Source organism: the organism of the source record quoted next, unplaced genomic scaffold, assembly GCF_019419815.1.
Source record: "Pyrus x bretschneideri cultivar Hongxiangsu unplaced genomic scaffold, Pyrus_bretschneideri_v1 Contig52, whole genome shotgun sequence".
NCBI classification, from domain to species: Eukaryota; Viridiplantae; Streptophyta; class Magnoliopsida; order Rosales; family Rosaceae; genus Pyrus; species Pyrus x bretschneideri.
Window position 1 is genome coordinate 2,659,659 of NW_025999790.1, and position 27,102 is coordinate 2,686,760.

General features: G+C 36.7%; 2 protein-coding genes across 3 annotated transcripts; both read left to right on the forward strand.

The window, feature by feature from the left end:
* The first annotated feature begins 12,670 nt into the window (after nt 1–12,670).
* Nucleotides 12,671–17,401, forward strand: LOC103961893. The gene is made up of 7 exons (XM_048570281.1): nt 12,671–13,225; nt 14,188–14,274; nt 14,949–15,052; nt 15,225–15,275; nt 16,285–16,456; nt 16,579–16,890; nt 17,197–17,401. The coding sequence occupies exons 1-7, from the start codon at nt 12,737–12,739 to the stop codon at nt 17,377–17,379; spliced, it is 1,398 nt and encodes a 465-aa protein (XP_048426238.1). The 5' UTR covers nt 12,671–12,736; the 3' UTR covers nt 17,380–17,401.
* A 96-nt stretch (nt 17,402–17,497) lies between these two features.
* Nucleotides 17,498–20,936, forward strand: LOC125470760. 2 transcript variants are annotated; one of them, XM_048570284.1, is made up of 5 exons: nt 17,498–18,005; nt 18,135–18,344; nt 18,664–18,852; nt 19,612–19,784; nt 20,772–20,936. In XM_048570284.1, the coding sequence occupies exons 1-5, from the start codon at nt 17,514–17,516 to the stop codon at nt 20,809–20,811; spliced, it is 1,104 nt and encodes a 367-aa protein (XP_048426241.1). In that variant the 5' UTR covers nt 17,498–17,513; the 3' UTR covers nt 20,812–20,936. The 2 variants fall into 2 exon arrangements, with proteins under 2 accessions (XP_048426241.1, XP_048426240.1); XM_048570283.1 differs by lacking the exon at nt 20,772–20,936 and adding an exon at nt 19,885–20,758.
* Nucleotides 20,937–27,102: the final 6,166 nt, after the last annotated feature.

Genomic DNA, 27,102 nt, shown 5'->3' on the forward strand with positions numbered 1-27,102 from the left:
CCTCGAACATAGTTTTGGCACGCCCATTGGGGACTAATAAGTCTTGTATTCCAAGAAGAAGAAGGAAGGAACGAACTTTCAAGTGGAACGTAGAGTACGGGCTACCTCATTGCCTACCAAGATCAGACATGACATATCCCCTGAAAGATTTCCCCTGCCTACAAGGTTCTGTTATTTTGGAGAGCCCAACTTCATCCGAGAAGTCAGGCAAAAAAGTTACAAACGAGGATTTGCAAGCTATTATGGTGCAAGTATTGAAACGCATGGAGAAAATATCTCTGGAGACTAAAGGGGAGGTCAGTAGATTCTGTTCACTAACAGGGAATCTGCAGAGGAGATTAGAGTTGGAATAATCTACCCCAAAAGATGGTCATGTTAGGGAGATAATGAGAGAGGCAAGTCCTGAGAAAGAACTGCTAATTCCCCTATTTCCTTTGCTTAAGGAAAAGAATGATAGGGGAAGAAGAAGGAAGAGCCTAGAACCAATCAGCCAGGGGTAGAAGAGATTTAGGAATCGAGTTTTCCCGACCTTCTATTATTCCCACTAGATAGTAGGGGGCAGATCAGGCAAGATGGAAGGAAATATGGAATGACTTAACAAGTCGGAGAGTCCAATGGAAAGGGTGTACCCACTACTGTGGGTAAACCTCCCCCTTATAGGCCACCACCATTAGCTTATAAGGGAGGGGAGTCTAGGTGGAGGTAGCCAGAGCCACAAAAAGAGGCTTTCTTAAGCAATGAAAGTAGCCTAAAGTAGGGACCCCCTTACACTCCCTTCCCCAACAACAATGCAACTAATCAACAACTTAGAAATGAGTTGGCCGAGCTGAGAAGAATGGTGGTCTAGAATGCCTAACCACAGGCTCGCCAGCTATTCAGGATCACCTAGCAGAAATCTTACCTGGAGTATATTGATGAGAGAACCCCTTTCCATTGACCTTCAAGATGCCCACGTTCCCAACCTTCAGTGTGGAAGACTGTAATGAGTCCTCTAGGGACCACATTTTCAAATTTTCCAACTACTGTGTGGCGTTTAAAGACAATCCTAACTATAAGTTAAGGTTGTTTGAGAATTCATTGGTGGGATTAGCATCTTAGTGGTATTCTTTATTGCCTCCTAATTCCATTGCCAACTAGGGGCAAATGGAGATGGTTTTCCACGAGCAATTTTATAGGGTGGAGCCCGAGATGACTATCAATAATCTAGTGGAGGTGAAACAATATGAACATGAGTCGTTTGAAGACTTCATGATGAGGTTTAGGAAGACAAAGATAAGGTGCCAGTTCCCTATCAACCATGCTCAACTTATATCTATTGCTTAGAAAGCCCTAAGATTGCCATTGAGGAAAAAGTTCTATGATGTCTAGTTCAGTGAGCTGCAGGAGTTGGTAATAACTGCTATAAAGTACGAGAACTTGTTAGCAGATGAGCAGCAAGTAAAGCATTCATCCAAAGTGCCTCCTTTCTACAAGAACAAAGCTATGATACACTAGTTGGAGTTCGAATGATTAGAGCCAGAAGAGAGTAAAGCATTCATCCAAAGTGCCTTGCTTCATGTACTTTTTAGCATATATTCAAGTTATTTCCAACTATTTTCTACCTAAGAGTCCCATTTGCATTCGGATCTGATTAACTTAATGAACCTGTTTTTATTGAAAATGGTTTTTAAAGGGCCCTAAACTCCCTTCGTTTTGGACATACAAGATTATGAACTAAAAGTCTTTGTTTACAAGGCAAGAAAAAGAACTTAATGCAGAGTTAACTCATCTGCGACATCCTTTGATAACAAGAAGTTTAAGTAATTTGGGGTGCAAGTAATCAACTTAAATCATGTCTGTTCTACATCTGTTATATTAAGATAGCAGTGGCATGTCAAGATCCATGTTAGTTTTAATTGTGAGCCTCAAGACCTACACCTAAGGCCCCAGAAATACACCTTTCAAAACTAACTACTAACCACTCTTGCAGCACACCAAGCAAGAGCAAGTCCGACAACACACCAAGTGCCAACACCCTTGGGAAGCTGTGTGAGGGGAAATCCTTGCCTCGAACAGGGCGATTGACTTTTAATTGTTGGAATAAAATCGTGATTTCATGGACAACCAAAAGCGAACTTTTCTGTTAATTGTCAAATTTGTTTTTTGTATTAAAAAAATGTGAAAAAAAAAGAAAAAATAGTTAACAAAGACAGAAATATGAAAAAATAACTAAAAGTTAACTGAAACAAACAAACAAACATCTTCAACTTGTTTATAAAGGGTACATTGTGGTTCGGATTTGGGTTATTAATTCCTACAATCCAACCCTTCTTTGGGTTATTAATTCCTCATCTTTGCGTTTCCGCATTGAAAATGCTATTTAGAAACGGTGCTCCTTTGAAGGCGGCCCCAAAGTAATATAACGAGGGAAAAGGATCCTTGTCGGATCATTTTCTTGTGAATCCTAAAGATTTTTTGCAAGTTAAGTTGGAAAGTTTATTTTAAAGTAAACAACCTGTGATGGGGTTGTGGTGGTGGTGGTGGTGGTGGTGGTGGTAAGGTAATTAAATACCAATTTAAGGGTTGCTTTGAATATAATAATATGATATGATGGAGTAAAAAGAAGTATTAATATTTGCAGTCGAGGAGGCATGATAAGTTGCCAGACTTGCCATCTCTTTAAGCATGTGCTGCTCTGCCGTTGCCGCTAATAGACTAGCCGACTGTCAGAAGGAATCTGGAGGTTTAAGTTTTTATTGTCCGATTGAATATATCAAAACCGAACCAAAAAATATAATTAAATTAGGAAATTATTATTGGTATTTAAAATTTTTCATTTTATCTTTTAATTTTTATTTTTTTTTTAGTACACAAAATGAAATTTTTAGAATATCAATAATAGTTCACTTAAATTAAATGAGTGTAAGGGAGGGTAAAGTGAGTGATTTTTTGAAATAAGATTGATGTGCTTGTTGTGTAGTGCATCTGCTGCCTGCCAAAAATCAAATGGAAAATGCCTGGCAACTTCTATCAAGGTTGATATTCCGAATACCATATTCCCCAACGAATTTGGATCCTCTCCTGAGCTAATGGAAAGGATCCTCTTGATCCATCATCATAGGCAGTTGGATTTTTATTCAATGGCTACAAACAAGGGGTCCCTTTAAAGTTATAATAATTATAGTCGTTGGATAAAAATTCAACGGTTCACGATGATGGGTTAGGAGGATCCTCTCCATTAGCTCAGGAGAGGATCCAAATCCTTCCCCAACAAAGTAAAATTAAAAACTGAAAAGTGGGCATGATATGATCATATGACTAGTCTACCTGTGGCTGTAAAGGCTTTGGCTTTGTTTGATACCTTAATAGTAAATATCCATGTGTCACTTGGTAGTTAACCTTGAACGCAAGGGCAACTGATCCTAGCATATCTCAAAATGAACTTTTACCAAATCCAGGTAGATGAACTTGTCAAGATGATAAGATTCCCAGCACATTAGAAACTATTCGTATATCGTGTGGTCAAAAATCATTTCAAATTTAAAAATTTAAAATTAAATATAAATAGTACCTAATGAAAACAGACCGCACTATATACAATGAACGATCACAATCATTGAATCCTTAAGATCGGGAAAATGATCCAGCGAAGATTTTTTTCCTATAACGAGAACCCTTTATAATTGTTCCTTGCAACCTACCGTGGGCTATTTTCTATGTTGAGAGATCGACACGTGACAAGGAGTTAACGTTTAGACCAAACTTGCCTCTTAGAATTTTGTGCCAAAGAGCTCTCAAGCCTAGCACTTGGTTGAAGTAGTCGGACAGTAGTTTAAACTGAGCGCTCTCTTCTTTTAGTCGGTGGTCAGGTTTTGAAAATTCAATAACTCGAGCGCTCTGGTTACGATGACTCCTGATGCAGCGCTCAATGTTGAAAACTTTTGGGCTGATTTTGTGGGCTTGGTAACTTGGCCCTTTGTTCTTGTGGGTGTTTGTGGACTTCCCCAAGTGGCGTAGAGGATGATGGCTATATATTATTTTAATAAGACAACAAGGGGTCATGTGTTAACATACATAAAGAGCGAAATTGAAAAACCGTTGCCCGATGAGGAATCTGTTATCCAACGGGTTCAGTTACGGGGAATACCTGTTCAGGTTTTTTTACAGTTTCGGGTACGGGGAAAACAAACTAGTTTGGTTATGGGGATGACACATTTGAACCCCATCCGCCCCATTGCCATCCGTACTCTTGCACAAGTTGGCAACAATCGAGTGAATTGAAGAAAATGAATGGTAAAAAATTAACAGGGATATAGAAAATGTAAAAATAGACATGTGAATAGCACTTTCTTATGAGAAAGAGAAAGAAAAAAAAGTACAAAAGGGAAAGAAAAAAACATTAATTTGCTGTTTGTTTTTAGAGGCCCACATGGGTGGATTGCTACTTGTTGATTATTGAGCCCATACATATTGTTTTTGAGAAGGGTTGTTTTTGTTGAGTGCGTATGCATAACTTTTCTTGCCATGTTCACCTAATAAAGCTTGTCTTCTTATATTTACTTAAAGAAGTTTGTCTTGTCGTGTCTACTTAGCGGAGTTTGTCTTATCATGTCTACCTAATGGAGTTTGCATCCACATCTGCTTGTTGGCGAACTCATGACGTGTACCGCCATTAGTTTGACGGGGGGGTGTTAGAATTTATTAGGTTTATTTAGGAAATTAATTAGAGACTTGATTTAATTTTATATTAGGGGGTTTTTGGTATTTATGCATTAGGATTTCTTAGGTTTATGTTGCAATAAATACAGCTTGTAATTTAGTTTGAGAGAATAAGACGGTCACGATGTAGTCTTACTGATTTTGTAGCCGTTTTGGCATTCATGTTTATTTAATAATATTCTTATTTTCGTACTTTGTTGTCCGTCCGCTTGTTTGTTCATTCGAATGTGGACTCTGATTTTCAACTAGATTAAACTAAAAGGCTCTTAATTTTAAATTTGTCAAGATTTTCACAAGACTCAACTTTATCCCATATATTTATTAGCTGTTGATCAGTTTCTTTCCTTAAGTCTACTCGAACTCAATTAGACATTACGTCCACTCAATGTCATGGAAACTCACCAATTTCTCTTGTTGGATTATGCACACTTCCTGTCTTCACGATGGTATTGGCCTTTCACTTTTGGTTATCTTGATTTTATTTGTTTCACTTTTCTTCTAAAGAAAAGACTTCAATTAAAAAAGGGGTAAAAAGGGTTGGAAAATTTCCCAATGCCTAGTGCTACTTTTGACATCAAATTTGTGCCCTCACACTAAAGAAACCATCGCATATAACTAATCATTTTTTTTATTTAGCAATATGTTTACAGTAAAGAGTAAAAAAGAATAAATTGATTAGACCGACTCCAGGGTGAAGCTTTATATGAGGCCTGGGTTGCGATTGCTGAGGATGGTGTTACGAGCAACAATCAACCTCTAAAAGTATTTTGGGATCGTTTCATCGAATTGTACCAACTCAAATATCCATTGCTTACCACCGAGCAATGACCAAAGTTTGGTATTGAATCTTGTTTCAAGACCATTCACCTAGGTTCTGTTTTGAAATTTTTTGTTTGAATTTAAATTTTATTAGGTTAAAACATTCATAAAAATTAAATTAAGATAACATAACTCAAAAAAAAAAAAATTACCTAAAAAAAAAAGAGTTAAAACCATTTCACAACAATTAAGACATTTTAGGTCTTGAAATTTAAGTCTGGAGGGTTGGGTGACAATCACTATTCACAGGTTAAGTTCCATCTTTCAATGGACCTAAATATTGGGTTAGAGTTGGTCTTGCTAACTTGTCATTTTTACTAAATTTAAATTTAAATCTTTTCACTTACATGAAGAGATATAGCGTTAAATTGTAGTAATCATACTATTAAGTAGCTTCAATTAATAGCACATTTGTTGTACATGAGGGTATTATCTTGCCTCTTATGGTGAGAGTAGTTTTTAGTTTGAATGGGATATCTTTTTCTTTCAAGATCATGTGTGAAGATAAGATTGTTTTAATTATAGGCTGCACGTAAGTATTGTCGACTTGTTGGCCTTAATCGTCTCAGTCAAACACCTAACATTATGCTTATCTTTGCCTCAGTTCATGATTGAGACATCAAAATCTGAAACAAGAGAAACCCATATAGGTTGCTTTCCTTGGGGGTTTTTAACGATACATTGGTATGGCATGTATTGGAATTTAACGACCACATTGATAATGTCAAAATTTAGCCATATAAATACATAATACATATCATTACATCGATGCACTGTAGAATTTTTGCTTGCGTTGTGGTTAAAAAGTAAATGAGTATTGTGGTAAATTTCTTATTCTTGAGTAAAATATAGATTATAAATGAAAAGGAGGAGTGTGATAAATGAGTATTGTGGTAAATTTCTTAGTCTTAAGTAAAATATACATTATAAATTAAAAATAGGAGTGTGATAAAAAAGTTAAAATAACTCGTATGCCCTCAACCACAAGGTCAGAGGTCCAACCCCTACTTCTAGCATTATATTGTTTTACATTCGCCAGGAATATTAGTTTTTGGCTTCTGATGTACTTCCTCTTCCCGTTTGATTGTGTAGTGCAATTCTAAAGCAGCGTAACATCTATCGTTCATCTGTTAAACATAAAAGCTCCACAATTTTACATGAGTAAAATGACATATTGAAGCTTTGAAATCCTAATATATTCATCTTCCCAATTACTTTAGTTTGCTCCAACATCTTATTCAATGTGGTGATTGTAATAATGAGTCGTGATGGTATCTCTTCACCACTGTGGTTAACCAAATGGTTGACAATGTTTATATATGCCTTCATTTTGGTTTTGCATTACAGTTCAGATTGGCTTCACTGGCCTTTCCATACTAATTGATCTGCTTTACCGTCAATTTTGATCACAGTTTTCATATTTTACGATTGGTGTGTTATTTGTGTCTTGTGCATCAAATACCATTGGTGTTTACTATTACCGGAATATGGAAAGTGCATGAAATTTTGCCTTAACATATTTTCAAGGTGAAGCAAGAATTTGGGGAACCGGAGTTGTTGGGATTTGTTATCTAAAAAGCACCCCAGTCACCTCTTCATATCAAATCATAGTTGTTGCATCACCGGTTCACATCCAAATCCTTATTTGTCTGGCAAAATTGGTCAATATTTTATAATATTTTATCGATTATTCATCTTAAAGGCCATCGAATGCTTTGGCGGCATTTCCTTACACTGCCCAGGGGACTTCAATTTTATGCTTCTTGCATTTTGTATGTGTTTGTGTGTGCGCCTTTCGAGGCCTTTGGAAGACAATTCTGTAGCCTTTTGCGTCTGCATCATACCTTTGCTTTTATATAGAAGGATTGAAGACCTCTCTTTTGGTTATCTTAAATGATCTTTCACTTTCACTTTCAGGCCTAGAAGGATTTATTTGTTATACTACATTATTTTCCTCACGGCTCCATTTGCTTGTTTCTTTCAGCCGAAGAAAGCTGAAGAGAAAAAGCAGTCACCTGTGTTTGTTTGATCAAATATATCACTGGAGAACGACACTTTAAAATAGTCAGGTCTGCTAGATTTCCATTCAATGTTTCATTCGGAAAAGAGAGAAGTGTATCGGAGTTGGAATTTAGACAATTCTGTCTTCTTGTGTTTTTGTTGCATCGTAGAGGCGTTTGATATATTTAGTTAATGTTGAATCCTTGCTTGGAGTATGAATTGAGAATGATATGAACCATCTTTTCAGTTTTTGACACATTGGTTGGTTCTTACCGTCATTATGACATTGTTTGCAGCTTGTGGAAGCACACACATGAGTTCGCCTTATCAACTCGCGCTCAGTGTTAACAACAACACGATTTTGCATATATGCTTCTGTTTGTACCACCGGACTGTTTAGCTTATGACATAGAATCCCAAATAGTTGCTTTAGCATTAGAGCAATGAGCGTCCAGGATGATTTAGAATTGCAGTCCTTCCAAAACATTCCAGTGTTTACTAGCACTTAGGGAATAGAAATTAGGTGGGGTCCACCCAATATCCAGAGTCCAATTCCTAAATTCCCCGGAATTGGATTACCTATAAAGACGTGGTATTTGGACTCTGGGTAGAAGGCTCCATTAGGAATCAAAGTTTCTACCCAAAAAACACCTTGAGCAATCCCTCCCCTTTGTATTTGTGTATCTCACAGCAAAGACCGCCCCCACCATATGATCTGGAACAATGAACGCTCAAATCTAAATCGATGAAAAGTGACTGCATGGCTAGGTTAGGGAGGCTGATGTTAGGTTTTTATTGTGTTTGCTAGGTTTATAACTAAAAGATAATTCCAAGAAAAAAAAGGATGAAGTACCTAAAACCCACCAATTTTTTGAATGTCATTTGAAATTTGTCCCGAGTCTTTTTAAACATTCCAAACAAGTATTCAACTTATTGAAAATGTCATATTCGTTAAGTTCCAGTTAAAAATCTGTTAAATTAGCTAGAGCTTACTTTGTCTTCAAATTATAGAAAGTCATGAATGCATAACCTCCACCAACTAACAATCACCACCACCCTATCATGCCATCACCTCCAAACCCAACACAAAACCACCAACTCCACCTACAACTCAAGTCACCAACATCGAGAAGATCATGGAGGTTGTTGAAATGCTATAGACTATCATGATGTGGCCACCACCATCCTTACCTCCCACAAAGAAGAACTGGAAGCTTTACGAGCTGAGAAATCAACGAATGAGGATCACATGAGTAGAAACAAGTTCCTTGAAACCCTAACTGAATCCTTAACCCTTTTCTTTGTTAGGAGATTGCCCTCCTAATGTAATTTCAATTTGAGTTCATTTTCAATTCAATCAATACTTATTTGATCGTGGGGTTCCATATTATATAACCTACGTTTGAAATTCAAATTTTGAGCCAACTAATATTAATGTCAACCATGATATACCCAATTGGTGGGTTTTGAATATAATCTATGTTAACATTAAGTAAGGCTTAACGAATGTGACATTTTCAATAGGTTGGGTACTTGTTTGGAATGTTTAAAAATGTTGAAACCAATTTGAAATGACACTAAAAAGTTGGGAAGTTTTAGGTACTTAATTCAAAAATAAAACTGAAAGATAATTAATGGCGTGTTTTAAAGCTTTTTTCACAAAGTTTTAAACAACACAAAAGAATTAGAGTTTTAATAAAAACACAAAGAAAAGAATTATTGGCATAAAAATTATTTACTTAGAATAAGGGCTTTTTAGTAATCACATAAGTTTATATTCCAATCAATTGAATTAGTAAACATCTTATATGAATCAATATCAATCATACTCTGATTCTACTAAGTTTTAGTAAACAACTTAAACAGGAATATGATTCTGACTCCACCTCATTCCAACTCCTTATCAATTCAATTCCTCCTTAATTCAATTCATCTTCAATTCAATTTCTCTTGTTCTGATTACATATTAGTAAACGAGCCACTAGTTTACTAATCACATTCCTTATCAATATTAACTACAACACTCCACTTGAGTGTGTAAAAATTAAGAAGTAGGGATATCAGGTCTTCTGGCAACGTGTATGTCAAAATGAAGCTTGTGAAGAGTGACAATTTTTATACCTCCGCCGGAGTGCAACACTGGCCGGAGAACCTCGAATTTCACCGTCAAAGTCGTGGATTGGCGAAAAATAGTGTACCTCGTCGTGGACTCGTCGGAGATTCAATGTCAAATCTGTCGTTTGGGTTTTGCTCTTGGGACCAAGAGCTGTCGAATGGTGGTGGACCGGTGGTTAGCGTTGTCAGGGTGGCTGAAAAAGGGGCAAATCCCCAGCATTGAAAATCTAGAAAACATCCAGCATCGATACGCCTTGTACGACGGTCCAACGTTGAGAATTCTGGGTGGGAAATGATCGTGGGGTGGCGTTGAGTTGTTACCAGTGGTGGCGTCGCTTGAAGCCACCGGATTTGGCCAAGAAAGCCGTCGGAAAAGTTGCCTAGAAACTAGTTCAATGTCGCAGTTCTGATTAGTGACTCGAGTTGTGCAACTGGTTGCTTTTCTAAAAATGGCTAGGTCCCCCTTCCAAAAATCTGGGACCTTCTATTTATAGAAGATCCAATATACAAAAATATCCTTGATTTCCTTACCTATTTCTCCTTCGTTTTAACCTGGTTTCGCAAATGGTTTTTGCCTATGCGTTCGTCGGATCAAAGTCTATCCAAAAATGCTAAGAGTAACTCCGAAAGGTTAACGAACTTTTATACCTATTTGTGGAAAATCAAACTTTAACTAAGAAACCAAAAATCCAAAATTAATGAAATTAAAATAATTTGACGAAATTGCAGGGTAAAATCATTGAACAGTGAAATCCAGGGACAAGATTTCAAAAAATTAATTAATCAAATTTAATGGAAATAACAACCGTTATTTATAGGGTTCCAAATTTTCAAACTCACCAAATTTCAAATTTACTTGGGAGAATGAAGTATGACGTCGAGTATTGTGCAAGGACTCTGAATGCGACTCGAAGAAAGCAAGCAACACGTTCTTTTTGTCAAACAGATTGAAAAATATTCAAACCAACTTCGCCTCAGTTTTGAACATGCGGTGTGGAAGTTGAGTGAGTTTCGAACGCTGGGCCGGATACAAGAAGCACTAGACAACTTCGATTGAGTTTCGAACGGGAAGGAAGTCGACTACAAATTTTTTGAAATCATTCGCAAGAGGGGGAGATTAATTGTTGTCGGGTCCTATTTTAGATTTAATGATGGATCATTTATGATCCAGTTTCACCCTTAGATTGTTATGATTGATTTGTTTTCGACTGGTAACATTAGATCCAACATATTATATTTTGTCCACACGTAAGGTGCGCAAAGTGCAGTTCGCACCTTACATAAAAAAATTACATTAAATAGTAGGCATGAATAAACTATCAACCCAATAATGTGATCAAGAGTATTGATATAGAAAAGGACTATTGCATTGCAATTCCAACTGAATAGGTTCTCCGCATCTTCTGCTTAGTTTTGGGTAGCCATGATACACTGCTAGGTGTCACTCATGACTTGTGAAAGCTCTGAAGATTAGAAATCACTAATCTTCATTAAAGAAAGAATTGAAAAGTAAGTTTCAATTTATAATCAAATAGTAAGAGTTCTAAATAAAACTCAATGGTTTGTACACTGCGTAGGTAGAGATTAAAGTACAACGAAGTTAACAAATAAATAATTGGGTTTTTATCATAAATGGTCTCTGAAATTGACTCACAACATCAAGATGGTCCTTGAAATTGAAAATCTATCAATGTAGTCCTTGAAAATATGTGTCACAAATCAATGCGGTTCTTCCGTTACAATTCTGCCAAAAGTTCTGTTATGTGCTGATGTGGCACATAAATGGGTCTCATAAAATAGTTTTTTTTTTTAGGGTCATAAATGGTCCCTGAAATTGTTTATCAATCAATGTAGTCTTAGAAATAAGTGTCTCAAATCAACGTGGTGGTGCTGTCACAATTTTGCCAAAAATTATTTATGTGCTAATGTGACCCATAAATGAATCCTACAAATCTAATTCACTTAAAAATAAATAAAAATAGGTTTAATAATTTAATAATAAATTTAAAAAAGTTGTCAACCCAGTAACCTAGTCTTGGAATCACCTCTAATCCCAACCCACACCCCACTACATCCATCTATGGTAGCCTTCTTTGTCTCCTCTGGAAAAAAAAAAAAATCTCAAAACACCCATCTTTACATCTTTCAACACCCTTCACCGAATTGGGACCACCTTTAGTTATGCCTTAGATTGACGATGACTTCTATGAAATTTAGTTAACACTTGGGTGATCGACAACCTCACAACCTTAAACTTAGAGAGCTTGTTGGGCGCTCCCCTAGTGATCTTGGTAACATGGAGAGCGATTAGCTTTGCCTTGAGATAATCCCATTGTTCAAAAAGGTATTTTGATAACTTTTTAAATTAAATATTAAATTATTAAACGCACATAAGCACATAACAAAATTTTTGAAAAAAATGTGGCGGAATGACTATATTGATTTATGACACCTCTTTTCAAGAACTACATTGATCGATTTTCAATTCTATGGACCATTTTGATGGTGTGGATCAATTTCAGGTACCAATAAAAACCCGTAAATCTTGTGGGATCCATTTATGTGCCACATTGGCATATAACATAATATTTGACATAATTGCGACGGAAATACCAAATTGATTTGTGATATTTTTTTAGGGACTACATTAATCGATTTTCAATACTAGGAATTATCTTGATAGTGTGGGTCAATTTCAAAAACAATTTGTGATAAGGACCCTAAATAATTTGATTGTTTATGACTAAAATTAATTAAAAGTTAAACGAATAAGTTTTGAATTCAACCTTAACTTAGTATTGGGCTTTCGTAGCCGTCACATGAAGTTAGCATCAATGGGACTGGATCCATCAAGTCCAACAAATTAAATGATTTAACTTGCAACTAAGCACCAAAAGGGCCCACTATTAACACCGGTGAGGCCGTCCCTCAACTCTTCGAAGGTAGAATCTCTCTCTCTCTCTCTCTCTCTCTCTCTCTCTCTCTCTCTCTCTCTCTCTCCATATATAAATATATATATATATATATATATATATCTCTCTTTCTCGTCACTTTGCCGGGAAAATAGCCTACGAGGATAAAAGAACAATATTAACTCCTTGCAATGGGCCGGAACTCATCGTCTCCTCCGGCTATCCTCGACGACAATGGCGGTGCCGATCTCGGCTTCCACTCGATTCGCGATCGCTTTCCTTTCAAGCGGAACCCTAACCCTATCCACCAGAGAGACCGACCCAGGGGGCTCTTCACGGATCGACAACCTTTCCCTCGCCCCCCGCCGAGATCGCACCACCGCTTCTTTCGCAAGGGCTTGCTCTGTCTTTTTCCCTTCAAAGGAAAGTCGGCGTTCTACGCGGTCCTCATCTTCGCGCTTTTTGTGTTCGCCGTGGCCACGATGCTGTTGCAGAGCTCCATGACCTTGGTCTTCAGGCAAGGGAGTGAGAGAGGGCGCTTGCTCAGGGAAGGCTTGAAGTTTGGGAGCACCTTGAGGTTTATGCCTGGGAGGGTTTCGAAGAGGGTCGTGGAGGGTGATGGGCTTGATCGGGCTCGAAATGAGGCGAGGATTGGTGTTCGACCGCCGAGGCTTGCTCTTGTGAGTGTTATTTTCTTGCTGCATTTGCCTGAATCTGGATTGTTTGTTATGAATTTGAAATTTGAAATTACATTTTGTAGTAATCGTGTTTATCAAAGTGTGCTTGAGGTCTTTTAATTGAGCACTTTTGGACAATAGGAGCATATCAGGGGCTGGTAAACTAGATTTTTGATTCTGGCCAATAAGGAAAGTAGAATTTTAATCTCCCTAGCATTTAAATATGTATTTTATGGTTCCGATGTACAGTTTTCTCTAATGAAATAGGAGGGATTATTTCGTTGGGTTTGGATAGGTTACGACGGAGAAAACAATTTTGTTGGAATGGGGTGGAGATTAATTGGAGCTATCAGCAGAGGCTGATGCTATCAGAATGTACTTTATGAGAGTGGTAAATGAGGTGTTTGGGTAGTAATATTTTCATTTTGGAGAGATATTTGAATGCCACCCGTATCACTTGAATCTTTAAAAAAGCCTATGAAGGAGGGGGTGCAACATGTCCTGGCATACTAGTTTGGTTTTATTGTGTCGTGTGGAAGGACAGTTTTCGGGGACGTATTTAATTACAAATTTATGAGGTGTGGATAGCAGAACCAACTCTTTAAACTCTGAAGCAGCTGATGCCCACCAAGAATAAGCAGATCTTGCAATGAAGAACTAATTTTCATTGCACGAAGTAGTCCAACTCCTCAGACCTTTTGTTTTTTTTGGCTGGATGACATATTGGACTGTATGTTTATGGTAAACCCTGTTTTGATAAATAGGCTAAATCTTTTAGAAGTATCTTGAAGCTGCCCGTCTTGTTTAAATCTTTATTTTCATATAATAATTAGAATATGGAGATGTGTACCTCAATATCATTGGCTACCATACTCACCATAATAGGCAATCTTATTTAATTCAACAAGTTTTATGCACCGAGTTGATTTTCACTTTTGGTTGTGCCTACTTTTGATACTTGTCAGATTTTGGGAAACATGAAGAAAGATCCACAATCTTTGATGTTGATTACCGTGATGAAGAATATCAAGAAACTGGGTTATGAACTTAAGGTCAGTTCTTAGTGCAAATGTGCTCATAATTTTGTTTTTCCATCTGATGAGAAACAAAATATTTTTATTTTTTTTTATTCGAGCGATAGCGTTAGTAAGTTAAATGTGAATGCAGAACAGAGAGGTCCAAACTTTGGGAACAAGCTGTTTTCTGATGATAAATAAACAACCTCTTTAATCCCTGTGCTAGAACCATGTGTATAACTTCCTTCAGTTTATCAAATTATAATTGCAAAATGGCTAAACTAAACAATATTGTAGGATTAAGATACAGCTGCCTTCCAATCCCCATGAATAAAGAAGAAAGGCTGATTTTGGAATTTCACAGGAAAATGATGCCCACAACAATGCCCCAAAGAAAACAAATTTTCATGTATTTCTTTGGTAGTTGAGGACATTTTGCTAATGGATTGGGAGAATGCAAAATTTTTACGGAATTGCAGTGTGTGATGGTTGTATTTGGGTGGTGTGGATAGAACAAGATGCGAGGGTTCTTAAAGATTACAAGGGGGATAAAGTGGATCCTGTTATCTTAATAGCATATGCTGCTCATTTGTATGGGAAAAGGAAGTAGAAGTGCAAATTAATTGTGTTACTAAATCAAGTCATTCATAGAAATAAGTACCTATGTACTCAACTGCTACTTATGCGCTCTTGCAATGCCTATGTAACAGATTTTTTCTGTAGCGAATGGTAAAGCACATAAAATGTGGGAGCAATTTAATGGCCAGATTTCCATTTTAGCTCCGGAGAGTTATGGGCTTATTGATTGGTCAATGTACGTTCGCCTCTTATTTTGTATTTGGGGTTTTTTACCCTAATTTTTGTTTTGTTATTTTTAATTGGACTGAAAGTCTTAAAAATTTGTTGATACTCAAGTAACTTCAAAATTTACCCTTACCCTTGGTTGGTTTACTCGGCAAGATATTGACACCTGTTACTTTCTACAGTTTTGGAGGTGTCATTGCTGACTCACTGGAAGCAAAGGAATCCATTTCAAGGTGGGTTTGTATGACAGTCCTTCTATGGTCCTGTAATTAACTTTAAGAGGATTTCTTTTGCATGCACTACCCACATGACCATGGATCCATTCATATCCCATCTCATAAACCCAGAGTATTTTCACTGGTTGGTTGATCATATGTTTAGACTGATTTGTTATTCATTTTATTGCAACCCAACTTGGGAGAAAATACAAAACATGGAAGTTGCTAAGAATGTGTCTAATATATGTTTTGTATTACCACGTGGAGTTCGGAATAGATGTTAGAAGTTGTTATAGATTTACAGAGCATATAAAAAGTTTGTACCATAATAAGTTATGTTTTTTGGGTAGCCAACAGATATTTGGTATTAGCACGCCTGTGTTTTGAAGCAATATCGCCTGATCAGGACTGAGTAACTATGACTAACTGCAGCATTGGTAGTAGCAACTTTTCAAATCCTTTCCTTTAGGGATAGACACCAATAAATAAAAGGTATATTTCAAGGAAGGAGGGAGGGGAAGAGAGAGAGGTTTGTTAAAATAATATAAACAATAGATTGGATACAAAACTTTTTGGGAAGTCGGAATCAAGGCAAGAGGCAGTAGATATTATTAAAGCTAATTGTTAAGTCCACAAACTTATGATATATTCCTTTGTTTTTTTTTGATTTTGAGGGTAAGACGTGGTTACTGCAGGTATTTAAGATGAGGCATGAGAGGCAGTAAACTTAAATCAGCTGTGGTTTTATTTATTTATTTATAAATTTAACCCATGGTCTGCTCCATTTTACTATTTTTAATTTCTTGTCTTTCTTTAATTCTTTCAGAAACAATATAAATGTTCTCATAAAGAATTTTCTACCTTCTCTTTTCTCATTCTTTTTTCTTTTATAACCGCAGCATACCATAGTTAAGTATACCAAAAGTAAAAGCGTACTCAAGCTAGTACTTTCACATAATGAAATGCATGTATAAAGTTGCTTCAGTTGAACTTGCTATGATTAGTGAGATTTAGATTCATGCAGCCTTATGCAGGAGCCTTTTTGTTCAGTACCACTGATATGGATAATTCAAGAAGATACACTTGCAAATCGGCTTCCCGTGTATGAAGAAATGGGCTTGAAGAATCTTATTTCTCATTGGAAAAGTGCTTTTAGCAGAGCTAATATTGTCGTGTTTCCAGATTTCACTCTGCCGGTAGATATTGCCTTCTTTTGTTTTAAAAATATTTTGTTGCACTGTATTCCTAATTATTTTTGCAAAATGATTGTTCTGTGGTTTCTTAAATTGTCTTATTTTTTCCTTCCATCCTGTGTCAGATGTTATATAGTGTTCTTGACACTGGAAACTTCTTTGCCATTCCGGGATCACCAGTAGATGTTTGGGCTGCAGAAAGGTACAGAAAAACCCACTCCAAGAATCAGTTGAGGAAGATAAATGGATTTAGTGAAGATGATATGCTGGTTGTAGTTGTTGGAAGTTCTTTTTTCTACGATGAGCTTTCATGGGACTATGCTGTGGCAATGCATTCTATAGGGCCACTGCTAATAAAATATGCAAGGAGGGATGATGCAGGAGAGCCGTTTAAATTTGTTTTCTTATGTGGTAATTCCTCTGATGATGCTTTCCAGGTAATTAGCCTTAATCGGTGCCTCTGGATTATGCTGTTGCCCCAGTACGCATAACAATTTGAGCTTCTTGCATCTTATCTAATGTATTCAAGCGCCTCTATTTTCCCAACAAATGATTTCTCTGGCTAATGGCAACTGAAAAAAAAAATTTGCGATATGAATCTGGTTGCTGACAGAATGACAACGTTGACTGAAAATGATGTCCTTTGTATATTTCATTGTGATATCTGGTTAATCTTCTGGCGTGTTTTACTCTTGCACTGGCATTTATTCATAGTCATTTTGATCCATTGATCTCTCGTGTAGGAAGTTACTTCACATCTGGGACTTCTTCATGGATCTGTACGGCATTATGGCTTGAATGGTGATGTGAACAGTGTGTTATTAATGGCTGACATTGTTCTCTACGGTTCTTCACAAGATGTGCAGGGTTTTCCGCCATTACTTTATCCGTGCCATGACCTTTGGGATCCCAGTTATTGCACCTGATTTTCTTGTCTTGAAGAAATATGTGAGTTCATTCAAATTCTTTTTGTCCTGACAGTAATTTTCTTATACAAGTGAAGGTGTCTGTTTTGTTGTCTTTTACATCTGTGATATTACAGGTGGTTGATGGAGTTCACATGATATTTTTCCCAAAACATAATCCTGATGCTTTAATGAGTGCTTTCTCACTTATGATTTCAAATGGGAAACTTTCTAAATTTGCTCGAACGGTTGCCTCTTCGGGAAGGCTGCTTGCTACGAACTTGCTGGCATCAGAATGCATAACCGGTTATGCAAGGCTTTTGGAGAATGTGCTAAATTTTCCATCAGAAGCTCTGCTGCCAGGGCCAATCTCTCAGCTTCAACAGGGTACATGGGAGTGGAATTTGTTAGGGAATGAAATCGATTACAGAACAGGAAATGTTATGGACATTGATGAGCAGTCATCCTGGAAAAACACTAGTGTTGTTAATGCCCTAGAAGAAGACTTGTTGGGTTTTGGTTACTCACCAAACATCTCTGAAAATGTAACTTGGGATTCGGCATTAGATATTCCAACTCAATTAGATTGGGATCTCTTCAAGGAAATTGTAAGCTCGGAAGAATATGAGACATTAGAAATGGAGGAGGTATGTCATTTCCTGAAAATACAGAACTTGTGTGTCTCTAGGTCAATTCCGACTCTTCTTTTCCCTCCCTTTTTATGTTAATATAGTCATTCTCGAAAGACATCTGAAACAGGACATTCTTTCTTGTAGCTATCAGAAAGAATGCAGAAAGATCCTGGTTTATGGGATGACATATATCGTAATGCTCGAAAAGCTGAAAAGCTTAGATTTGAAGCAAATGAGAGGGATGAGGGTGAACTTGAGAGGACAGGCCAGACAGTATGCATTTATGAGATATACAGTGGGTCTGGGACCTGGCCGTTCTTGCACCATGGCTCTCTGTACCGTGGATTAAGCCTTGTGAGTTCCTTTTTTATTCTTTCTATTTTTTTTTTTTGTATGCTGTATGTTTTTTAATACCTTCAAGATTCATTTTTTCACTATTCTCTTGGTTAAACTTATCATCTTTTCTAATATCCTATGCTGTATTAAGATGCATTTCTTGTAAGGACAACAATGAAAGCTTTAAACTTGCGTTTACTGTATGCTTTCATTTAATTAACAGCTAGAAACTTTGTTTTAATGCAAAAGCTCCAGTTCTTTTTGAAGTTTCAAAATAATACTTACATCTGAACAGTTGCCTAATGTTTTTTAAATTATCCTACAATGTATGTGGTAGTCAAAAAGAACACAGAGGTCAACATCAGATGATGTGGATGCTGTTGACCGGCTTCCCGTATTGAATGAAACTTACTATCGCAATATTCTCTGTGAGATTTGTGGAATGTTCGCTATTGCAAACAAGGTGGATAGCGTTCATAAGCGACCTTGGATTGGGTTTCAATCTTGGCGTGCTGCTGGTAGTAAGGTATTTCTTATTTTTGGTAATTTTATTCAGAAGCATTTGTCTAATCTCATTTAAGTTCCACAATCAATCTTGTCCCGTGGTCCAAACTGTATATTTAATTGGTTTCTGTTTAATTATTGTCGCTGCAAAAAAATAAAAATAAATAAATAAACAAAGTATAGTCATGTAATTGCCATCCTTGTCGTCCAAGCAAATAGATGAACACAATATTCTGAATAAATATAGAATAATCGGGATCATAAATAGCTATATAACATTTTATGACTTATATTTTGCATGGATGACTCGTGTTTGCCTACAAACATACATTCCTATATAGACACACAAAACTCTAGATTCCTTTGAATGGTTTTGGTGACAGATAAATTGAACAGAAGTATAGTTACAAGGAAACATATATGGTAGAAGTATTGAAACTTGTACATAATGATTGACGTATGAATTTATGTAGGGGTGTGTGTGTATAATCTATACTCTGTATACATATAATATTGTTCTTTAGGGCACGTTTTGATACATGGGATTTGTTTGGGTTGGGTTGGTTCTATTTACGCCCCTCATTTTAAATGGTACAAAATAAGCCTGCATAAGGGTCCCAGCTTATCAGTTGTTTATTAACCCCATGTCTGGTCCAAGCTGATATTGGTGTTGAATAACCCATATCAGTCCTAGTCCAGTCAATCAAACACCTCATAAGTGCATGTAGGCATGCATTGTTCTTTAGTTTGCCATCGTATTCATCATTGTTTTTCAAAGCAGGTTGCTTTGTCCAAGAAAGCTGAAAGGGTTTTGGAAGAAGCAATACAAGACAACACAAAAGGTGATGTGATATACTTTTGGGGACGCTTGAACATGAATGGTGGAGTGACAGGAAGTAAAGATGCACTCACGTTTTGGTCTGCATGCGACATCTTAAATGAGGGACACTGCAGGTACTTGTATGGAATATTAGTTGAACATTTCGTGAATGAGATATAACTGTGATTGTTGTCAAGGGTTTGGGAATCTAATAAGTGATGCCATGCTCCACAGAGATACCTCCTTGAATGAGGAATTCTTTGGTGAGGCAGCTGTATGCAACCACTCTCTCACAGTGGGTGGGACAGTGGCCGCATAGGGCTGTCCGGTACAAGAATTTGTCCTTTTAAACAAGTGAGTTTTAACGAAAAGCCCATGGTACTGTTCACTTTAACGAAAAACCACATTTTTACACTAAAAAGTCGAACCTGGTACTATTCACTTTACTCTTTATTTTGTCCTTATCATTAAAACTCAAAGTTTTCAAGCCTTTTTCATTAGTTTTCCTTTTAAACAATGGATGTTGGTATTATGAGAGTGAGGTTCCCTATTGTCATCCAATGCCAATGGTACACTTAGAGCCAAAATCCATGGAATAATGAGTCCAGTTGCGTTACTCTATACGGTAAATTTTGGGTATACAGTACACTCCAACCACAACTTACCTTTGATGCTAGCTCAGTGGGTCTGGCTGAGGCACATTGGTTTCTCCCGTGTGGTCTTAAGCTCTAAAACCCCAAGATACCAATCTAGCAATTGCTAGTGTGTCCTGCCCTAAAAAATTGTCAGGTTCGGTGGTGGACCTCAGTTTGGAAGCTGTGTGAACGAAGCTGACAGGAATCATGGATTACAAAAGTTAATTTTCTTTATCTGCCGACTACTCTCTAATATTGTCAAGCACAAAAATAGAAATACGAAGGTGTAGAGATTTTGTTTTTCATGAACCCAAATGATGGGGGCATTGTCAATCTCAAAATGTGTGCATGGCTGCATGTGCAAAACGTTAATTCATATAGATATTCACACAGATTTATGAGGCATTTAGGTTTCTTATATCCATAAAGCAAATGCCAATGAGTTCATTAATTCATCAGAGTATGATTTTTTTTTTTTTTTTATAGATCCAATTTCTGGTGCACTGGAAGAGCAGCACCCGGTTGAGCTACGGAAAGGATTTATGTGGGCTAAGTATTTTGATAGTGCATTGCTAAAGAGTATGGATGAAGATTTAGCAGAAGCTGCAGATGACGGTGATCATCCAAGGGAGATGTGGTTATGGCCACTCACCGGGGAAGTGCATTGGCAAGGAATTTATGAGAGGGAGAGGGAAGAGAGATATAGACTAAAGATGGACAAGAAAAGGAAAACAAAAGAAAAGTTATTTGAAAGAATGAGGCATGGATACAGACAGAAGTCACTTGGAGGATAGAAAGGTTATACTTGTAGTTGAAATGGTCTAGTTTCCGTCACGCTCGAATTGTGATACAGCTACTGAACACGCTATTTCTCAACTGTGGAGTGCGAAAAGGACTCTCGACGATTGAGGATAAGATTTATTCTTTCTAACAGCGACAGCATGGTCTGGCAAGACGGATTTTGTAGGTACTTTTCTCCGACAGGATATAGATATTCAAAGTGGATGGAAGACGGTAGCTTTTCCAGCGATGGCAGCTCACTTAGCATGTGGGGCATTTACCGTCGCATTTGAAGTGGCAGAGAGATGTCAGGTTTTTGAGCAGTACACACAACATTCGTTGAAATTCTTTTTCACAAATTGACAGCATCATGTATTCTTTTGGCAGTGCTGATAGGAAATTTTGATTAAAATAAAAAGCAGTTGTTGGCAGTTTCTTGTTTTGATTTTTGTCACACTGAATCGACCAGCGATTTTATTGTTCGTGTTGGCAAAGATTCGACAAGATTAACTACTTGTGTTGGCCCAACCGACTATGTTGGTTTGGTTTCGGTTTTGGCTAACCGAGCCAAACTGACCCGCACGCATCCCTATTCCACGTTGTGTTGTACATAGAGATGGAATGAATGGAAAACTGCAGAAATGTTATAGGGTAAGAGCATCTCAATCATTCTTTGTGTTTTATAGATGTGTTTAGGACTTTCTCACCGGTGTGTGAGTGCTCCTAATTCCGTCAATCCGCTCAGTCGTCGGCCCTAGCAGTGGCCAGGGTAGGTGGCATCCCTTTTTCTTCTTCTTTTGTCTCTCTTCCCTTATCTGTGCGACTGGCTTTCTCCATGTTTTTCAACCCGTTTTTCTTGGTAATCCACCCCTTATGACCTCCGATCTTACCTTGCATCGGCCTCAATTAGAAAGTCCCACTTCGAACCTTCTTTTTCTTCTTCTCCCTCAAGTTTTTCCACCTCCGTGACTTTAATCCAGCCATCTATTGACTTTTCTATTTGCTTCTGTCCTCCGTTGTTCTCACACATGTCCGATTCTACAGCCATATCTTTCGCCCGCATTTTGCGGATTTCTCGGAAGGTGTGTAGAGCTTCAGCTTGGGTGTACGCACCACCACCTTCCAATTGTATGTCGTTTTCGACTTTGTTGTTGGGGGAAGTTCTTTCCCACTGGCTTCTTCCTTTGGTGGTTGCAGTTTTGATTTGTGTGGTGCTTGGTGGAGGAAGATGGAGCCTTCATCTTTTCTGATTATGGGGCTGTGTTTGGTGCGATCTAGGGCATGGAATGCTGGCTTGTGGTCGACGGCAGGTACTTTGACGGCGGCGAAGGAAGCTAGTCTTTTAGGGATTTTTTGCTTTTGTGTTTTTCTGTTTTGGGCTCTTCCCTCGGGTTGGGTTTTCGTTTAGTGTTGGGGGTTCACTTTTTGTTTTGTGTTTAAAGTGTATTTGGGCCCCCTTGTATGTACTTGTACTCTCTTAGTAATAAAAATTACTTTTGACAATATATATATATATATATATATATATATATATCAAAAATAGTTTTTTGGAAGCACTTTAAGAAAATTTACTTCAACCAGGGGTTTAGAGAACTGTTGTTAGCACTCCATATCCATCACTGAATCCGAATCTGAACCGAATAATATATATAATATATAGTAGAATAGAGAACTGTTATTAGTATTTCAAAAATTTCATTATGCACTCTCATAAATGTATTTTTCTTTCTAATTATAGAAAGTTTGGAATGCTAAATGAGATTTTTGAAATGCTAATAACAATTTCCATAATATATATAAATATTATATTTATATTTGAGTGAACCTATACTACTATTACCATATTCATTAATCACCGCATAAATATTTAGTATATAATATAATAGTATTCGCTGAACCCTATACTATGTTCATTATGCGCCAAATATCATGCTTATGGGAGATATCAACAACCAACATTATCATTGTTTTATTCAATACTACTATTTTTACACTTGCCAAAATTCATTCATTGTTATGTTTTTTATTATTGGACGTGGCTTGTCACATCCCGGCCCAGACCCCCACCGCATCCCGAGCTCGACTCCATCGTAGCACGATATTGTCCGCTTTGGGCCCTTACCACACCCTCACGGTTTTGTTTCTGGGAACTCACACAAGAACTTCCCAATTGGTCACCCATCCTGGGAATGCTCTTGCCCAAACTCGTTTAACTTCAGACTTGAAGCCAGTGAACTCCCAAAAGGCCTCGTGCTAGGTAGAGATGAGAATATACATATAAGGCTTACAGGATCCACTCCCCTGGGCGATGTGGGATGTTACAATCCACCCTCCTTAGGGCCTTGACGTCTTTGTCGACACACATTCGCCCAGGGATTGGCTATGATACCAAATTGTCATATCTCGGCCTGGGCCCCCACCACATCCCAGGCTCAACTCTATTGTAGCACGATATTGTCCGCTTTGGGCCCCTACCACACCCTCATGGTTTTGTTTATGGGAACTCACACAAGAACTTTCCAATGGGTCATCCATCCTGGGAATGCTCTCGTCTGAACTCACTTAACTTCGGAGTTCCTATGGAACCCGAAGCCAATGAGCTCCCAAAAAGCCTCGTGCTAGGTAGAGATGGGAATATACATATAAGGCTTACAAGATCCACTCCCCTGGGTGATGTGGGATGTTACATGGCTATTTAATGACGAAATTAATATCTACTAAATTATTGTGCGTCAATTGTGTCAAAATAAATTTTTGTTTTTGACGAAGATGGATATAACCGTTAACCGATAGGATATGCATTACCAGGTGAGTACGATTATGGATAATCCCCGATGGTTAATTTGTGGTTATGAATATGATTAATTTTCATGGTTATGGGGATGGATATAACATTTCCGTCTCCAAACTAAATCGTTGTCATCCTTATGTACCGGCTTATGTTCAAAGGTACACTGATAAATCTTTCGGCTAGACCCTTCTTTCTCCTTCACCGTCTTAGGAGGTAAATAGGGATAATGATTGGAATACATATGACATTATCTGTACTTACGGGTGTAGGGAGTAAGCTAACCTCACAATAGCTATAATAATTTAGTTCAAATTTGTCTTTTTGCGAAAATCTAATCTAAGACTTTTCACTTACAAGTGGGAGCATGATTGGAGTTGATTATTATTTTTTAAATCCTCCACAAATTTTAGCTAAGAGCTCTCATTAAGATCATCTCCAAACAAGATGTCAAAAATGCCACATAGACATATAATAATAACAAATGACGTACTATTTACTCTAATCGAGATGTTAAAACTAACATGGGAAAGAAGGCTAAGCTGACATGGACAAGGAGATGTCAAATTTGAAGCTGCCTTCAAATATGGTTTTTGCTATTTCCAAAGACATTTCACTTGCCTTACCTTAAATGCTAATACATTTAAATATTATTTAACTATTTTTATACCAAAAACAACCCAACATTATTATTTTTATTTTTATTTTAAAATAAAGCAATAAATTTTGGCCTATCAGTTGGAAGGAAAATATTGACAATATGTCAAATTGTCAAGTCAGCCATCAGATTGAAATTTGATGTTTTGAATTTGACGTCTCATTTGGAGATGCTCTAAAGATGCTCTAACCCATATTCGAGCCACCAAAGGAGGCTTACGACTTTATGGTGGCTGGGACTATTCAATCGATGGGTCTTGAAATTGTTTGCAATTTGAACTGTTCTATATTTTAAACACTTTTTAATAAAAATGTTCTTTAAGATTGACATAACTCCTGACTTTAAGTCTTTGAGATTTAAAATCAATATAAGTAGTCCATAAGATTATCCACGCCAATAATTTTGGTCCTTTTGTGAAAAACTCCATTAATTTAAGGGTATTTTGATCAAATCAATTCCTTCACTTGAACTAAAGGTTTCTTCAATTTAAGAGAGATTTTTGATAGAATGACCAAATGATTGACGGTGGACAATCTGATGGACCAAAATGAGGAGTTATGACAAGAGAAATTTTATTTGAACTCATATAACCTCTTTCTACACTCAACTTACTCTTTACGCCCATATTATTATTTTTTAATTAAAGAATTAATATCTCTTTAAACCAAAATTTATTAAACTACCATTCCAAACCTAATTTAAAATTGCCTAGGCAAAATAGCCTAATGGATAACTTCTTCTCTCCCGTTTTGGTGAGAAAACTTCTCTCTCTTTGAGAGTTCTTTTGCCATTTGTGCGAGTTTAGTTTCAGAATCTGGTCTCCTTTTTGTTGTCGGGGACTGCAAGGTGCCTAGGGGTTTCTTGTTTTGGGCTCTTTTTTGTGTGCTTTTGAGGCCCAATTTTTTGTTATGTACTTAAGTTGTGTTTGGATCTCTGTGTAACTTTACTTGGCCTTTGCCCTAAAATAATATTTTCAGTTTACCAAAAAAAAAAAAAAAAAACCTAATTTAAAATTTTAAGTTTTTTTTTGTTTCCCAAAACAAAATTTAAAGTTATCTTTAAACCATTTGCTTTCTCTCTCTACCAAACCAAAATTCATGTTGTCTCAACCAAACCATTTACTTGGGTTGCTATCAACACCAGCACAATAATATCCCATCACCTTCTCTTCACAGACCACTTCTTCTTTGCAAATTTTTGTAATTCTAATGAGGTAATCTACCTTCTGCATTCTAATTGCCCCAACCAATTTTCATCTTAATTAGTTTTGGTCAGTATTTGATTTCATTACATAAGTGGTAATAAGCAGTTACAAACTATTATATCTTCTCAAAGACTCAAGATTGTGACTGTTTAAAGCTAATAACTAAATGGACACGGTTGGTCCGAACTCTTGGAATTAATCACTAACTAGCATATGGGCACACATAAAGTGTGTGAGAAAATTTTTTATTTTTGTTTTTGAAATAGAAGGAGAGAGGAAGACAGTGATAGAGAATGTGAGAGTGAGAATTTTTTTTTTTTTTTTGTTAAATTAGAGATATGTTAGGATTACATGTAGGTGAGGCTTTGAAAAAAAAAAAATTAATGAAAAGGGCTTGAAAACTTTGAGTTTTAACGCTAATGACAAAATAAAGGGTAAAGTGAATAGTACCTACCAGGTTTGACTTTTTAGTGTAAAAATGTGGTTTTTCGTTAAAGTGAACAGTATAGCGAGCTTTTTGTAAAAACTCCCAAGAAAAAAAAGCAAAATTTGGTTGTGTGAAATTACATTTCTGCTCCACATTTCTTATTCATATTCTGTTTTAATTAGAGGGTTAAACTGGTAATTTCATAGGATTTTGGTTAACAATGAGTGTTTTATTATTTAGTAGAGATAATTCTGTACTTGAAACAAACACGCCAATAGTTACACTCAATATTGAAACAAACACAACATTCATAGAGATCTGCTTTAGAAAATCCCACAAACAGCAACAAAGTCGTAATTTTTTTGCTTACGACTGTTGTAGAAAGTTCAAACTACATCGGGATTGACGAAAAAAAAATTGAAACCCAAATACTCATATTCTAAAATTAAAAAAAAAAAAATCAGTATCAAATGAACAAAAAATTTCCATAAATCAATTCACACTTTAGTTAGAGGATTCAAAAGTTCAAAATTAGTATCCAACTATAAGAAAAACTTGTTTTTCTCTATAAAAGTTATTAGGGTTTTAGTTGGAATGAACATAGGATAAACAAAGAGTCATGGTAGGGTTTAATTATAATGGGTGAGTTTATCGATATATTATTATTAATTCATTTGGTACTTGATGAGAATTATGCACTAGGGTAAAAAAGACAATTAACATCTGACATTTAAGTTGAGTGTAGAAATATGTTATATAGATTTAAATAAATTTTCCTTATGACAATCTCATGGACAATTTTAACTTAAAAAAACATACTTTAAATATAAATTTCATTTATTTGGTAAGGGCTTATTGGTCATTAGACAAAGGGATACAAAAGTAATTGACAAGGTTATTCTCTTCCTCTACCCTACGAAAGTCTAACCCAAATTTGCACTCATGGGCGCTTGTAGAACG